This window comes from Pseudorca crassidens, chromosome 16 (assembly GCF_039906515.1).
Source record: "Pseudorca crassidens isolate mPseCra1 chromosome 16, mPseCra1.hap1, whole genome shotgun sequence".
Taxonomy (NCBI): domain Eukaryota; kingdom Metazoa; phylum Chordata; class Mammalia; order Artiodactyla; family Delphinidae; genus Pseudorca; species Pseudorca crassidens.
In genome coordinates, this window is record NC_090311.1 from 26,651,245 (window position 1) to 26,667,526 (window position 16,282).

Here is a 16,282-nt window from a genome sequence, read left to right on the forward strand (position 1 = left end):
GCAGGGTCAGTTTCTGGTGAGGATTCTCTTCCTGGCTTGCAGACAGCTGCCTTCTGGCTGTGTCCTCACATGGTGGAGAGAGAGAGATCAAGCAAGCTCTCTGTTATCCCTTCTTTTAAGGACACTAATTCTGTTGGTTCAGTGCCCCACCCTTATGACCTCATTTAACCTTAGTTACTTCCATAAAGACTCTCTCTCCAAATATAATTACATCAGAGGTTAGTGCTTCAGTATGTGAATTGGTGGGGTGGGGGCAGATATTGTCCATAACAATTCAGTACAAACCTAGTGGGGATGCCCTGATTAAGCCTGTCCTAGCTTCCTGCTCCTACAAGACATTTCTCCCTCGTCTCTTCAGTTACCTTCTTTCCTTACTGACCTTCGTTTTCTACAAGGCTAGTCAGGGGCAAGGAACTTGTGTCCTTCGTGCAGTATTCACCTTCTCTGAACCTGCCCTTTTTGGATGGAATGGGTAGGGAGGGACTTGAACTCATACTTTGATCATTCATCTTCTTTTTATTTATTTATTTTTTTGTTTTTAACATCTTTATTGGAGTATAATTGCTTTACAATGGTGTGTTAGTTTCTGCTGTATAACAAAGTGAATCAGCTATAGGTATACATATATCCCCATATCCCTTCCCTCTTGCATCTCCCTCCCACCCTCCCTATCCCACCCCTCTTCATTCATCTTCTGATAGAGAAAAAATTGCTATTTCTTCTCTGGAACGTCAAATTTTAGACTTTAGCACTAGACAGTTGCTACCTGTCAGGTGTTGATCAGTGAAAATGAGAGAGCTTCTTTAGAATCTCTTAGTAGACCCCTCCCCCTTCTCCCAGATGGTCAGAAGAGATGATAGTAAATCTTTTTTAAGGTGATATCAGTGGGAAGGAAAGCCTAATGAAAAGAGAGAGATTCCTCCTTCATCCATAAATCTGGTATTTCATCTTTCTCCTACTGAGAACTAGTCAGGCATAAGTTTAATTCTGGGACCGTGGCCAGGTGGGGAAATGTGAAATCACAACCCAGGTGAACCCTGGTAGCCTCCAAACTTCCTGGTGAAGGAGAAACTAAGTATTTCAGTCACTGCAAAGGTATGTGTCACTCAGTGTGGGCTGACTTAGCCTGGTTTTGGTGTTTTGTCATCTCTTTGCTGTCTCAGAACATATTTCCATTTCAACAGTATGAAGTCCTGAGAACTTTAATAGGAAGCTTCCAAACCCTCTCTGAAATACCCTGCTAAAGAGCATGGAGGGAGAACAGCCAGTGTCAGTCTATTTGTCTTACCTCTTAGGCCTAGTGCCCTGCACCTGCTATCTTCAGATCAGATTAGTACTCAGATTTTACAGATAACAATCCCAAATAAACAGCAAGAAAAGTAAAGCAGGGACGTATACTCTGTGTCCTTTGTGGGTACTGAATTAGAAATTATTAACTGGATGTACAGTGTTCCACCTCTCTCAGGTTTCTAAACAGTCCCTTAACTTGCCTGGTGGGAGACCTTCCATCACTTGCTGAGATCTGAAGCTCTGGGACGAGAATGTCACAGGGCGGGTTGGAAGATGATTTTATCTTCATTCCAAATATAAATTCTCAGACTGGCAAATCTGTCATACCCTCAGGATAAGTTTGCCCAAACAATATTAGCATATATGCCCTGCAGTATCAAGCACAGGGCATCCACAGACCCAACTGACACTTGGCAGGTATAATGGTGACAAGGGAAGGAAATAAGTGTACTTTTTTTTTTCTTTTAATAGAGTCTTTTTTTAACTTTATTTATTTTTGGCTGCGTTTGGTCTTTGTTGCTGCACACGGGCATGCTCTAGTTGCGGTGAGCAGGGGCTCTTCATTGTGGTGCGTGGGCTTCTCATTGCAGTGGCTTCTTTTGTTGTGGAGCATGGCCTCTAGGGCACGCGCGCTTCAGTAGTTGTGGCACGCAGGCTCAGTAGTTGTGGCTCGCAGGCTCTAGAGCGCAGGCTCAGTAGTTGTGGTGCACGGGCTTAGTTGCTCCGTGGCAGGTAGGATCTTCCCAGACCAGGGCTCAAACCCATGTCCCCTGCATTGGCAGGCAGATTCTTAACCACTGCACCACCAGGGGAGTCCCAATAAGTGTACTTTTTGAAGATAGTACCTTCCAATTTTTTTCTTTCTCTCCCCCATTCCCTCTCTCCTCCTTTTCTTGCTCTGAGCGCCTGCCCCGCTCTTTCTTTCTTCCCTCTTTTTCTTTTTCCTTTCTCTCTCTTTTCTTGCTTCCTTGCTTTATTTCTTGGCAAGAAAATTCTTCAGATAGAAAGGGAATAGAGTTACAGCATCCCCATCTGTTCCATTCCCAGGGATTATTTAGTTGTCCAAATTTCACCAGCTTCTCTGGATTGCCAGCTGGGCCCCAGTGGCTGCTACCGTCCCACACAGACAGACATTAGGGTTTTTTGGAGTTCTCTGTTTTCCAAACCTAGGCAAACCAAAACAAAACAAAAAAATCCTAGTTCAGTCAAGTCAGGATTTGTTTTTTATATAATTTAATTTAATTTATTTATTTATGTATTTGGCTGTATTGGGTCTTCGTTGCTGAGCACGGGCTTTCTCTAGTTGTGGTGAGCGGGGGCTATTCTTTGCTGCGGTGCACGGACTTCTCATTGCAATGGCTTCTCTTGTTGCAGAGCACGGGCTCTAGGCACGTGGTCTTTAGTAGTTTTGGCACGCAGGCTCAGTAGTTGTGGCGTACGGGCTTAGTTGCTCCGCAGCATGTGGGATCTTCCCAGACCAGGGATCGAACCTGTGTCCCCTGCATTGGGAGGCAGATTCTTAACCACTGCACCACCAGGGAAGTCCGAGTCAGGATTTTTTTCAAAAACATTTTTTTACTAAGAAATTTAAAGGAAACCTTAGGAAAAAACAAACCTACAAAAGCATGAAATAGATGTATTTACAGAATGCAGATTCTGTTTTCCAAAATCACTGAGATCTAATTGTAGATTGATTTGTATATTGTATTTCCTTTTCTCAATCCCATCACTTTTGCATGCTGGACCCTATGACTCAGACTACAGTGGGTTAACTAAGTTAGTACTGCTGCTAGGTTTGGTGGGATTCTCAGTTCCCTAAACCTGCCCTCCCATCTTCTCATTGGGTTTAGCCTCCTGGTTTTCTTTTCTGCTCCTGGACTGTTGTCATCCTTGCCAATACCCCCAAACGTTGCCTTCTGAATGAGAAAAATATTTGACACCCCACTTGGTCACAATGGCTATTTGGGATTTAGACCAAGCCCCACAACCTTAACTTGCAGATAACATCTCTACCCTTTGTCCTAGCCTCTAGAAAAATAAGTTAGCAAAACTTGCCTCTTGCTCCTGACCCATTTCTGTCCTATTTGATTTGTTCATTTATTGAATATTTATTGAGCACCAGCTTGTGCCAGGCATTGTGCTAGATATTTGACATTGCTTTGTTATATAAATATTGCAAGAATCCTCTTAAGGTTTAGTTCATTCTTTCAACAAACATTTATTGTATGCCTACAATGCACCTTTCCTAGATACTGTGCTAACTGCCAAAGTAGATATTATTATTCCCGTTTTTTTCCTCTGGTGAGACATACAGCTTCCCAAAATCGTTCAGGAAAACAAGTGGCCAAACTAGGATTCCAAACCATAGTGGGTTTTTTTTTTTGAAGTTTCTGGTTTATACTTATATTAGATTAAATGGTTTTATAATCCTTTACTATCAGTAAGTTATATTAAAAGAACATATTTCTATTATGCTATCCAGACATACACATTTTAATAAATTGTTTATTTTGGAATAATTTTAGAATTATAGAAAAAGTGTAAAGATAACACCCAGAGTTTCTGTATGCCCCTCAGCCTAGTTTCCCCCATCTTACATTACCATGGAACATTTATCAACACTAAGAAATGGGCATTGATACATTGCTAATAACTAAACTTCATATTTTATGTGGGTTTCACCAGTTTATCCATTAATGTCCTCTTTCTGTTCCAGGATACAATTCAGAGTTATCACATTGCATTTGGTTGTCATATCTCCCCAATGGTCTCTGGTCTGTGACAGTTTCTCAAGTTTTGTTTTTCATGACCTTAACAGTCTCGAGGAGTACTGGCTAGGTATTCTGTAGAATGTACCCCAGTGTGGGTTTGTCTGATGTTTTTCTCACGATTAGATTCTGAGATTATGGATTTTTGAAAGTATATAACAGAGGCGAAGTGCCCTTCTCATCAGATCATACCAGGCGTTACATGACAGCCACATGACATCGCTGGTGATATTCACCTTCATCGCTTGGTTAAGGTAGTATTCGCCAGGATTCTTTACTGTCAAGATACTATTTTTACCTTTCGCTACTCTTCTTTGGAAATAAGTCTAGCCTACTCTCAGTGGGAATGGGAATTAAACTCCACCTCCTAAGGAGGAGAGTATCTACACATGTTATTTGAAATTGTTCTGTTAGAAATATTTGTCTGTTCTCCACATTTCTTTAATCACTTTTATATCACTAAGGACCCATGCTAACCTCTGGTCTAAAACCTGTGCTTTTTCTGCTGTACCAGACAAGAAATGACAAAGACCTATACTAAGACATTTGTTTCAGGAAAATTTATTTCAGATTTCAGAGGTTTTTAAAAGGTAGATTTGGGGCTTCCCTGGTGGCGCAGTGGTTGAGAGTCCGCCTGCTGATGCAGGGGACACGGGTTCGTGCCCCGGTCCGGGAAGATCCCACATGCCGCGGAGTGGCTAGGCCCGTGAGCCATGGACGCTGAGCCTGTGCGTCCGGAGCCTGTTGCTCCGCAACGGGAGAGGCCACAACAGTGAGAGGCCCGCGCGTACCGCAAAATAAATAAATAAATAAATAAATAAATAAAATAAAAGGTAGATTTGATAAGACTTGGTGACCTTGAATGTGACAGAGTGGTGGAGGAGGGAGTGTTTGAAAACACTCAGATTTTGGTTTGAATGGCTGGAAATAAAATTTTGGTTTGAAATATTAACTAACAAATATGATGATTGGTTGTAAGCTTTGATAAAGCTTAGCTTCTTCAGAGACTGTATTTAGCCTATGTGTTACTGAATGCCCTGTTCTCCCAAGTAAGATGAGAGCAAACTACTACTTTTCTTTCTGACTGAAACACCAGGGCCCCCTAGTGGACAGCCCCCGGGTCCTGTTTCTTGTCTAAAGGATGCTTGGTTTTGTTTTTTGTTTGGTTGTGAGGTTTTTCCCTAGTTCATTTGCAGAGCAGAGATGCTTGATTCTGTTCTCTGTCTAATAAATTATTAAGCCCTTCCCATTTTAAAGTGATCAGTTCACCCCGTGTGACCTCATGTTCCTAAGAGGACAGTTACTCTCTGACAGTTACTCCCATGCTCTCATACTCTAAACCAGAAGGTAGTCGATACTTGTTTTTAACTCATTTATCCTCTTATTCCATCTGGTGCTATATTAATGTTAATTCTTTGTTTCAGAGCCATCATCAACCACTTTAACCCCAAAATTGAATCCTACGCTGCTGTGAATCACATATCCCAACTGTCGGAGGAGCAGGTAAGCCACTACTTTCCTCATAGTGACCCTAGTTTGTGGCTAGCATCAAGCCCTCTCTGATGGCAGAGAGATTCTATGACTGAGCTTCTAATGGGAGTGGCAAGAGCTAGGCTGCTAAGAGGAATTAGTAAGGGGTTTGTTGGTAGTACTTTAAATAGAATGATGGCTTCTGTTTTTGTGCCATATGAAGGGTTTGCTTAATTATGTAGAAGATATGTAGGTGAAATTTTGGTGAATTGTTATTTTAGAGTGGGTGATATGGCATTTCTTCTTTTAATTTTAGGCAGAGAGTCATTTTGACTTTTGAAAATAAGAAATGAAAACTTAGCAGTGGTTGAAACTGCCAATTAGAAAAACCCTGAGTTCAGCTTAATTTGAGGCTGTTTGGCTCCTTAAAACATGAGCCCTCCTTGGGGCAGATTTTCCTTAGTAATTGAGTTCTAATTTGCCTTGAGCATTTATTTCGGAGCAGGTTTTTCTGTGATATGGACCAAGTTGGAGATGCAGATAGTGTTGTGTGTTTGTTTTCCTTGAGTCTGGCCTGATTTCCTCTTCTCCCAAAATGCCTGTACTCGGCCCTGCATTATATAAAATTACAAATGGGGCTTTAGCATAGCATGGTATTGAACTTGATGTTTCAGAATGAGACTCTTGAGTCTTGTTTTTAAAAGCACAAAATGAGGCATGTATTCACACAATCTTCCTTCCTTCCCACCCTACTCCCAAGTTGGAGGGCCTGGGTATTCATGAGGTGAGAGTCCAGATATAGGCTCCAAACCAATTAAAAAAAAAACACCTATGCTCTGCGCTCTCTTTTTTTTGCCACTGAGCCTCTTGCTGGCAGGGCCAGCCAGCTAGCTGTTGTGTGATTGTGTGTTCAGTGTTCCTAAAAGCTGTTCCGCTCACCAAATGAGGCACCAAGCAAGCCTTTTGCCTAACAGACAGCTTCTCAGTATTCCTACCAGTGGCTCTTTCCTCAGCCAGATGGATAGGACTCAATTAGTCTATCAGTTATTCCCCTTGACATATTTGTTCTCTTTTGTGAGGCCAGCTGTGAGAATCCATCCTCTTATTTAAACCGCTTTGATAAATGGCTTTCATTTTCTTTTTTCCTCTTCTGCCTATGGAGCAGTCCTAAGTCCTGTATAGGACTTTGATGCCACTGCTCTCTGTGAGGTGCTTCAAGATCCTACCTTTTTCCTGTTGGACCAGTTCAGATCAGTTTTATTATATCATTTTTATGCAAAAGAATTCAACATCTTGAGTTTTGTATAGTGAAAGAAAGGGTGACTTTCTTACCACAGTGAGCTCTGGTTAGCCTAAAAGCTTTAAAAAAAAAAAAAAAAAAGGAAGACACATTTTCCCAGTCAGCCACGTGCAGTATTCATCCCTCAGCAGCTTGGGAAGGTCAGGCTGAAATCTTCCTACAGCAGTAGCAGCCACAGACCAATAATAAAAATCCATTCTGGCGCATGAGGCAATCTGGAAAAGGATGATTAGCAAGCACGTGTCCTCACCCTTCTCCAACTTCTTTCAAAGTTAAATGAAGTGATGAAAGTGACTCTCAGTAAGAGTCCACAAGCCAGAGATGAGGCGACTTCTACAGAGTGAGAGTACACAGCCCTATTTGAGAATGATGAAGGGATAGCACTCTCAAAGATTTATTTTCTTAGTAAATAATTGCATGCCTGCTGTATACAAAGTGTGGTCCTGGGTAGTAGGGATCAGTGGTGAATAATCTAAGTGTAGTCCTTGCTCTCATGGAGTTTTTGTATATTCATTACCTCTCTTAACAACTCTTTTCACTTGGGTAGTGGGGGAAGGGTGATAACTATTCTGGGACCCTTTTCAAAACTGCCCTCAAAATAGTTGTTGCTTCTCTTCCCTAACTGACTCTGAAGGGCAATAAATGACAGCATGAGGGTGCACTTTGGTTTTATTCTCAGCATATCAGATTAAAAGTATTTTGACTCCTTGTTAATCTCCAACATGTGTTGGAGCACTTCTCTCCCCTCAGTTATGAACATTAATGCTAATGTCACTAATATTAAGTGTATTCACAGCTTCTCAAAGAACTGGCTTTGGGATGCAATAGAGCCTGGTGGTCCAGTGATTTAGACTCCGCGCTTCCAATTCAGGGGGCTTGAGTTCAATCCCTGGTGGGAGAACTAAGATCCCACATGCCACTTGGCCAAAAAAAAAAAAAGAAAGAAAAAAAGAAAAATAGGGCCTCAGTTGTTAGCAGCAAACTAAGTAGAAAGAAAAAATCAGGAACTTAATCCCCATCTAGATTCTAAAGTACTCCTAAAGTAAAGCCTAAAGACCATGGATAGACGTTAACTGGGATTTATAGCACTTAGTAAGATAGCAGACAAGAGAGGGCTCTTTGCTAGATCTGCCTGCCTAGGCTGCCATTTTCTTCTGGCAAGAGGTTTAGTTCTGGCAACCCCCAGCCACATTCTAGTGTGTGTTTGAGGCATTTCAAGATGATATTTGTAAATCCATTATTGCTTAATAAACAAAGCCCAGTCTTTCACACTGGGGTTTCTTTTCAGATGTCCAGAAGATAGATGACATTTTTTATTACTTCTCATTGGCTTCATGGAGGGCAAAGCTTTTTAATCAGTTAATACCCTCAGTGTGACTGAATGGTCATTCATTTTCTAGTGTAATAAACTGCGTGCATTTTTTTTTTTTGCGGTACGCAGGCCTCTCACTGTTGTGGCCTCTCCCGTCGCGGAACACAGGCTCCGGACGCGCAGGCTCAGTGGCCATGGCTCACGGGCCCAGCCGCTCCGCGGCATGTGGGATCTTCCCAGACCAGGGCATGAACCCGTGTCCCCTGCATCGGCAGGCGGACTCTCAACCACTGCGCCACCAGGGAAGCCCCTGTGTGCATTTTTATTTTGTATACACAGGTGTCATATTTGTCTGGAGTTGATTGTGAAGCTTGCTCATTTTGACTCCTTTTGTGTGTGTGTGGTAAAATCTGCATAAAATTTACCATTTGAGTAGTTTTTAAGTGTATAGTTCAGTGGCATTAAGTGCATTCACATTGTTGTGCAACCATCACTACTGTCCATCTTCAGAACTTTTTCATCATTTCATACTGAAACCCTAAACCCATTAAACAATGACTCCTCATTTCCTGTACCCCCAGCCCCTGGTAACCACTATTCTACTATTTGTCTCTATGTACCTGACTATTCTAGACGTCTCACAGAAAGTGGAATCATACAATATTTGTCCTTTTGTATATGGTTTATTTCTCTTAGCAAAATGTCTTCAAGTTTTGTCCATGTTGTAGCATGTATCAGAATTTCATTCCTTTCAAAGCTGAATAATATTCCATTGTATGTGTATAGCACATTTTGTTTATCCTTCTAACCATCGATGGACATTTGGGTTGTTTCCACCTTTTGACTATTGTGAAGAATGCTGCTATGAACGTTGGTGTTTTGAGTCCCTGCTTTCAGTTCTTTTGCGTATATACCCAGAGGTGGGACTGCTGGATCAAATGGTAGTTAATTCTATGTTTAATTTTTTGAGAAGCCATCATAGTGTTTCCCACAGTGGCAGCACCATTTTACATTCCAATTTTTCCGCATCCTTGTCAACACTGGTTGGTTTCTGATTTTTTTTTTTTTTTGCGGTACGCGGGCCTCTCACTGCTGTGACCTCTCCCGTTGCGGAGCACAGGCTCCGGACGCGCAGGTTCAGCAGCCATGGCTCACGGGCCCAGCTGCTCCGCGGCATGTGGGATCTTCCCGGACCAGGGCAGGAACCCGTGTCCCCTGCATTGGCAGGCGGACTCTCAACCACTGCGCCACCAGGGAAGCCCATTTTCTGATTTTTTTGATAATAGCCATCCTAATGGGGGTGAAGTAGTATCTCATTATGGTTCTGATTTTTATTTCCCTAATCATTATTAATGTTGAGCATCTTTTTATGTGTTTACTGGCCATTTGTTTATCTTCTTTGGAGAAATGTCTCTTCAAGCCCCTTGCCCATTTTTTAATTGGGTTGTTTGGATTTTTGTTGTTGAGTTTTAGGAATTCTTTATATATTCTAGATATTTATCCTTCATCAGACATGTGATTTGCAAATATTTTCTCCCATTCTGTGGGTTGCCTTTTTACTATGTTGACAGTGTCCCTTGATGAACAAGTTTTCAATTTTGATGCAGTCCTGTTTGTCCTTTGGTTGCCTGTACTTCTGGTGTCGTCATTACTAAATCCAGTGTCATGAAACTTTTCCCTTATGTTTTCTTCTAAGAGTTGTATAGTTTTAGCTCTTACATTTAGGTCTCTGACCTATTTTGAATTAATTTTTTGTATATGGTGTTTGGTAAGGGCACTTTGACCACTTTTTGTATTTCATGTATCTTTATGAATAAAGTTTATAGAGAAGGTACAACTTGCTTTTCCAAGAACTGTGAAACTACTCCCAGTTTATTCCCTACTGGGTTTGCTTGTCTTTAGTACATCTTATAAAAACTGTCCTTCAGGCCCCTTGCCCACCCTCAGCTGAGATTTAGCTCCTTTCTCTTCTCAGTACGGCTTGTTGGTAAGCATCTGTCCCTAGCTGGTAGAATCATTTGGTATGCCCCTATCCCTACCAGTGATACGCACCCTGATTTTTATTCTCTCACGAGGATAGCTGAGTCACACAACCTGTGGCATTTTCATAGATAAATCCCAACGACCCTTTTGTTTGTACTAAATAAATGTGGAAGGAAGGTATTTAAGAGAAACTCTAGACCCCAGACTAAATCTTGGGTTTGGATGCTTTGAGGATATACTGTCTTGATGATGCAATGCTCCCTGCAGATAAGTATGTTGCAATAGAAGAGCTCTTCAGGGGGTTCTCCTCCCTATCCTGTCCTACCCTAAACTCTTATATACTCCCTGTCCTTTATTCCTGCTTTTCAAATTAGGAAAAAGACTTTTTTATTACTGGCTGCATCCTAGTAGAATTGAGTCTACACTCAACAGATCTGTCATGAAATTTTTTGGAATACTGGCTCACAGGTTTTTAACCCAAAGTCCAAGAATAGGCTTTAGAAAGTTACTGCACACTGAAATTGTGTAAAATTATGCATATGTCCTTTTTTTTTTTTCCTTGAAGAGGGCCCATCTTTCTTAAAAGTCTCAGTCAGGGCTTCCCTGGTGGCGCAGTGGTTGAGAGTCCGCCTGCCGATGCAGGGGACGGGGTTCGTGCCCCGGTCCGGGAGGATCCCACATGCCGCGGAGCGGCTGGGCCCGTGAGCCATGGCCGCTGAGCCTGCGCGTCCAGAGCCTGTGCTCCGCAACGGGAGAGGCCACGGCAGTGAGAGGCCCGCGTACCGGAAAAAAAAAAAAAAGTCTCAGTCAGCCTTTGACCCCTTCAACACATTTCTTTTTAAAGAATCACTGGCTTAGGTGCCTTGAATAGTACCTCATACTTTCCTTGCCCCCAAAGCCATCAGACCTTTGAAAATGCCCATTGAAGATCTTAAGCACCTTTTAGACTATTCACTATTTGTTTTGGTTTGCAAATGCTATGACATTGATTTATATCAGCTCTAACTTCCTTGTAGGCAAAAGAGGGATTCATAGCAGAACTTTACAGAAGATTCTCTAGAGCCCTGAATATCTAGAGTACATAGTGGCAATTTAGGATTCAAGTCAAAACCTTCCCTGAGCACCTGATTCCTTAAGCTTTCAGTCATACTTATGACCAATTTTGTGCCATTGAAATATCCCATTGGAAAACACTTTTACTTTTACTTTCTTCAGCCTTCATTCAGCTATCAGTATTTTAGCATTTAGTGCTTTGTGCTTTAGATTGAGCCAGGCATTTGAGGGATACAGAGGTATGATAAAGGGCCTTTGTTCTCAAAGGATGGAGTAAGTGCAAAAGATGGCTTAAGGCAATTTATTATCAATAGCCGACCAGTACTAGCAATAGGATCTGTGTGTTCCTGTTGGAGAAAGATCTCTGCAGGTTGTGGTGGTCAGGAAAGGCCATGTGGAAGAGAGAAGAAGTGAGTTGGGCCTTGAAAGAAGAAGGGTAGGAATTGGATAAATGGAGAGGCACAGATTGTAAAATGTACTCAAAGCCAGGACCTGAAAAGGACAGAAAGAGTGGAGAAGAGTCCCAGAGTTTCTATGCCTTGTCCTTGGGTCCCAGGGCACCCAGGGGCTGGATGCCTTAGAAATATGATTCAGTCATTTAAATTGTTAGCACATCTTCCATAAACCCTAGTGCACTGACTCTCATCCCTGTCCTAATTGTTCTGCCTTTGATTCAGTTCACAAGCATTCATCTCAAAGGCCTAGTATGAGCCAGCCTCAATGCTACTAGGCATATGATTAGACCTACTGAGCAAACCTATCTCTCTCTTTTTTTGTCCTGGTAAAAAACATATAACAAAATTTATCATCTTAACCACTCTTAAGTGTACACTACAGTAGTGTTAATATATACATTGTTGTGCAATTTATCATGGGTTCGAGCCCTGGACTGGGAAGATCCCACATGCCACGGAGCAACTAAGCCCATGCACCAGAACTACTGAGCCTATGTTCTAGAGCTCCCAAGCCACAACTCCTGAGCCCATGTGTCACAACTACTGAAGCCTGCACGCCTAGAGCCTGTGCTCCGCAACAAGAGAAGCCACCGCAATGAGAAGCCCATGCACCGCAACAAAGAGTAGCCCCCACTCACCGCAACTAGAGAAAGCCTGCATGCAGCAACAAAGACCCAACACAGCCAAAAATAAATTAATTTAAAAAGAAAACAAAAAACTGAAACTCTGTGTATTGAACAACTCCCCTTTTCCTGCCCTCCACCTTTCCCCTGGCAACTACCATTCTACTTTCTGTTTCTAAGCGTGAGCAAACCTATCTGGAAGCTGGTATTCCTTTAAACCAAGTGGCCCAGGGGCTTGCTAAAAATTTTTCATACAAGTTTAGGGATTTTCCGGGAAGATCACAAAGGTGGTCTGCTGGCACCCCCATGTGCCACAGGACTATAGGACAGTGTCACCAGATGCCTCCCATTATTTCTTCAAGTCTCCACTCTCACTAAGGCTTTGGATTTTGGTTTCAGAGGAGGCCCTGTATAATGTCATGTTATAAGAGGTATCTTTGAAAGTATTATGATGAAACAGAGAATCATTCATTTGTAGGAGTAGGTTAAAGTCAATTAGGGAAACAAAAAATGCTTCACATCTGATTGAGTGAAAGTTGCACTGGAAGCTGAGTATATATTTTCATCTATTAGTCATCTTTCTAACCCTTTTTGCTTTTCTCCTGATCCTAAGATAATAGCCACTATAAATAACTGCTGAGTGTTTAAAGATCCTAACGAAACCTAACTTTATTTTCCCAGAGAACAGTGAGATACTGCTAATAAGAGAAGAGCCCTAGTTTGTGGGGTGAAACATTGTTAGGGTGTCTGGGTGGCACCCGTTACTTGTGAACATGTAGGAGGAAGCACAGAAAGATCTTGGGGAGATATCCTAAAAGCTTCAAGCCTTATGAGGAAAATGGAGCCTGGTACTTCAGCTTTAGAGTTCTTGGCCCTTGGGGTGCTAGTAAATGTTTAATAACTGGTAGCGGGGTGAGTGGTTGGAGGGGGCTGATTTGTAGTGCTAAAGGTGAATGCTCCCACCATGGCTACCAGTGTGAAGCCAAGTGGCTCTCACAGTGCTTGAAAATTTAACAATCATCTCTCACAGGCGAAGCATGTGTTAAGTCAGCTCCAGCATACCACTGGTTGTTGAGGAAGACTGGGAGAAGTGGGTGTGAGGTGGGGCTGTGAGGTGGGGCTTTCTGAGCAGGAGGTGAGTGTGGGTCACTTTCCCCATGGAGCCACCTATATTGCCTCCCAGGGCAATCGAGTCCTCTGAGCAGCCCATTCTGAGAGCCCCTGTGATGTTTTCTCATCTTAAAACAGGGCCTTGGCCACCATGCAAGGCAGCCTTGGCAGAGACATATGCTGGTGAGCTGAGATTTAAGACTCTCACGATAGCCATAACTCAGTTTCCCGTACTTGGCATTGTGGTTTTTTCTGTACAACAGCCTGTAGTTTTGCACTGCCTCTCTATAACACCGAGTGATGGTTGCTGTGGGAACTCTGAGTACGAGCATGTGACACAAGCATTGGCTGTCTGACCCTTCCTCTCTTGGTGTCTTTGTTTAGATTCTGACATTTCAATTGACCTATTTGGCAGGAAAAAGTTTGATATGAGTTATTTGTTCACTGGATTCACCAAAGCAGAAAGACACAAAGTCAGAGGCAGAGAGATTTTCCTACAAGCTGCTAATAAACCTTGGAAATCAACTTTATGTTACATAGGGCATCTTGAGAAGGTCCACTTAAGAAGGTCAGCTGATTATGTGCTGCTAGGATGTCCACTCTCTTACTTGGACCAAGAGGTAGGCTGCACTACCAGAGACAGGGGAGAAAGCTGGATTTTAGCTCCTCTGAATAGGGAAGAAAGTATCTTGGATTTAAAAAAGGACACAAATAGATAAAAGGAAAGGAAAAACTAGGAGTTTCTGAGCTAGGTACTTTTACTTAGGTTATGTAATTAATTCTTTAATCAATTGTTTGAGGTAGGTACAGTTATCCTCATTTTATAGATGACGATGCTAAAGAGACTTAAGTAATTTGTTCAAGATCACACAGCTGTTAATGGTAAAGCCATAGTGTGAATGTAGGTCAGTCTGACATCAAAGTCTGAGCTTTTCATTGGCCAAAGGACCTGAGATAACTGGAGTTTGTCAAGTATCCTGAAGGAAGAGGCAAGTCAGGATAGGAAGGTGCAGGGAGAAGCAGACAGAATGGGGATAACAGGGCTCGTTCCTAAGGGGTGGGGAAAGGTCCTGGTTTGGGAACGGCCCATTCAGTTAAGGAAAAAAAGTACTGAACAGGGACCTGGAGAGTTTGCCTGCCAGTTAGGCAGAAATGCCTAAGTAGAGGCTCCTGGCACAGTATGATAACTTTATAAATGAGGGAAAAGTCTCTTTATTCCATACAAGCATGTCAGAAAAGTCAGTATGAGAAATAAAGCTTTTCCACACACCAAAGGAAGATGACGAATTTTTAAAAAGTTCTTATGTACTTATTTCTTTTAAAGATAATATATTTATGTGGGTCAAACCCAAAAAAGTAGCACACTGAATTTTAATTATTTTTAAAGTGGTAGTTCCATTTTGTTTAAAAAAATAAAGGGAAAATTAAGATTCAAAATTAATGTCCCAACAGCCAAGCTAGATGAATGCAGAGGTCACTGGTGAAGAGCTCAGCTTATTATTCATGTCTGCCACTGTCAGCATTTTCTTCAATTAAGTATGAATTTTGAAATGCCCATAACATAAACTTTCTGGTCTTCCTCAGTCAGGCTTCATTGTCGGTGAAGCTTCATTGGCAGTGCATGAGAGGAGTAGCTTTGGAGCTCGTAGGAACTCCAGTAGTCAGCTTTTCAAGAGGTTATAGGAGACGGCAGCCCTTGCTTTCTTGGTTTAAGCTAAGAAGGACCCTTTATCCCAGTTACTAGATGTACAGGTAGGACTTCACTCTTCAGTTTGTTTATTTATTTATTTGGCTGTGTTGGGCCTTAGTTGCAGCATGCGGGGTCTTTCCTTGCGGTGCGCGGGCTTCTCTCTAGTTGTGGCGTGTGGGTTTTCTCTCTCAAGTTGAGGCACGTGGGCTCAGTAGTTGTGGCATGCAGGCTTAGTTGCTCTGTGGCATACATGATCTTAGTTCCCTCACCAGGGATTGAACCCACGTCCCCTGCATTGGAAGGCGGATTCTTTACCACTGAACTACCAGGGGAAGTCCCTTTAGTTTGTTTTTTTAGCCAACTCCTTCCTTCCAAATAGATGTTCGTGTACTTTTGTTTTATTTCCATTGCAACCTCTCTCCCAGGAGGTAGCTCAAAACTCTGTAAGGTGTGCTTGGAAGAGTATGGTTTGCCACTGTGATAGTAACACTGGAGGCCAGAAGTGTCACTATGCAAACTGTTATCTCTGTTATAAGCTGTGTTAATTGGAAATGTTTTTGCTAAGTACCATAACAGCACTTTGACCTTTCACAGTGACCCAGCTTAAAAAGAAGTTACAGTCTTAAAAATGACCCACCCAGCTAGAAGGGAAACTGTGGATAGCCCACAAATGGGATTTCTGTTAAAGAATTTTGTCTCTTAAGGAGGGATAGATAAGTGAGGCCTGGCAGTGAGGCAGAGACCCCGTATCAGATTGTCAGAGAGACGGTGTTTTCTGTTTCCCTCCCTGAGATGTGATATATTTCCAAGAAAAGAAAGCTCAAGTAGGGAGGACAGAGATCTGCCTCTTGGTTTCAGCTGGGTGGAGTGTCCAGCCTGCAATAAGCCATAGAGAGGGAGAAGGCCTGATGCAATATTTGGTAAACATGTGTATCATGTTCCCCCACCGCTATTATCTTGGCTGCCTCTTGGTGTGATTGCATGCCTTGCTTGTGCCTGGGCATGTTGGATCTGTAATTAGTGCAAAGAAAAGCTTCACAAGCTTCACCCCTGGAAACAAGGGGGTTTCTAGGGCTTCAACCAAATCAAGTCAGGGAGGTGGGGCAACTACCCAGGGAAATTAAAGAAAGTCATTGTCGCCACTCCTTTAACCAACTGATGGCCTTTCACGAATCACCCACTATGAGCTTCATTATCTGGTCAGCCTTTCTGAAAGGCAGAGCCAGCC

General features: G+C 42.4%; 1 protein-coding gene across 9 annotated transcripts in view; it reads left to right on the top strand.

Moving 5' to 3' along the window:
* ARMH3 (armadillo like helical domain containing 3) overlaps positions 1 to 16,282 on the top strand; it is a 173,601-nt gene that overhangs the window by 137,689 nt on the left and 19,630 nt on the right. For all 9 annotated transcript variants that reach the window (XM_067709617.1, XM_067709614.1, XM_067709616.1 and 6 more), the window contains one exon: positions 5,483 to 5,561. In XM_067709617.1, coding sequence (XP_067565718.1) covers positions 5,483 to 5,561 — 79 coding nt within the window. The remainder of the gene's footprint in view (positions 1 to 5,482; positions 5,562 to 16,282) is intronic.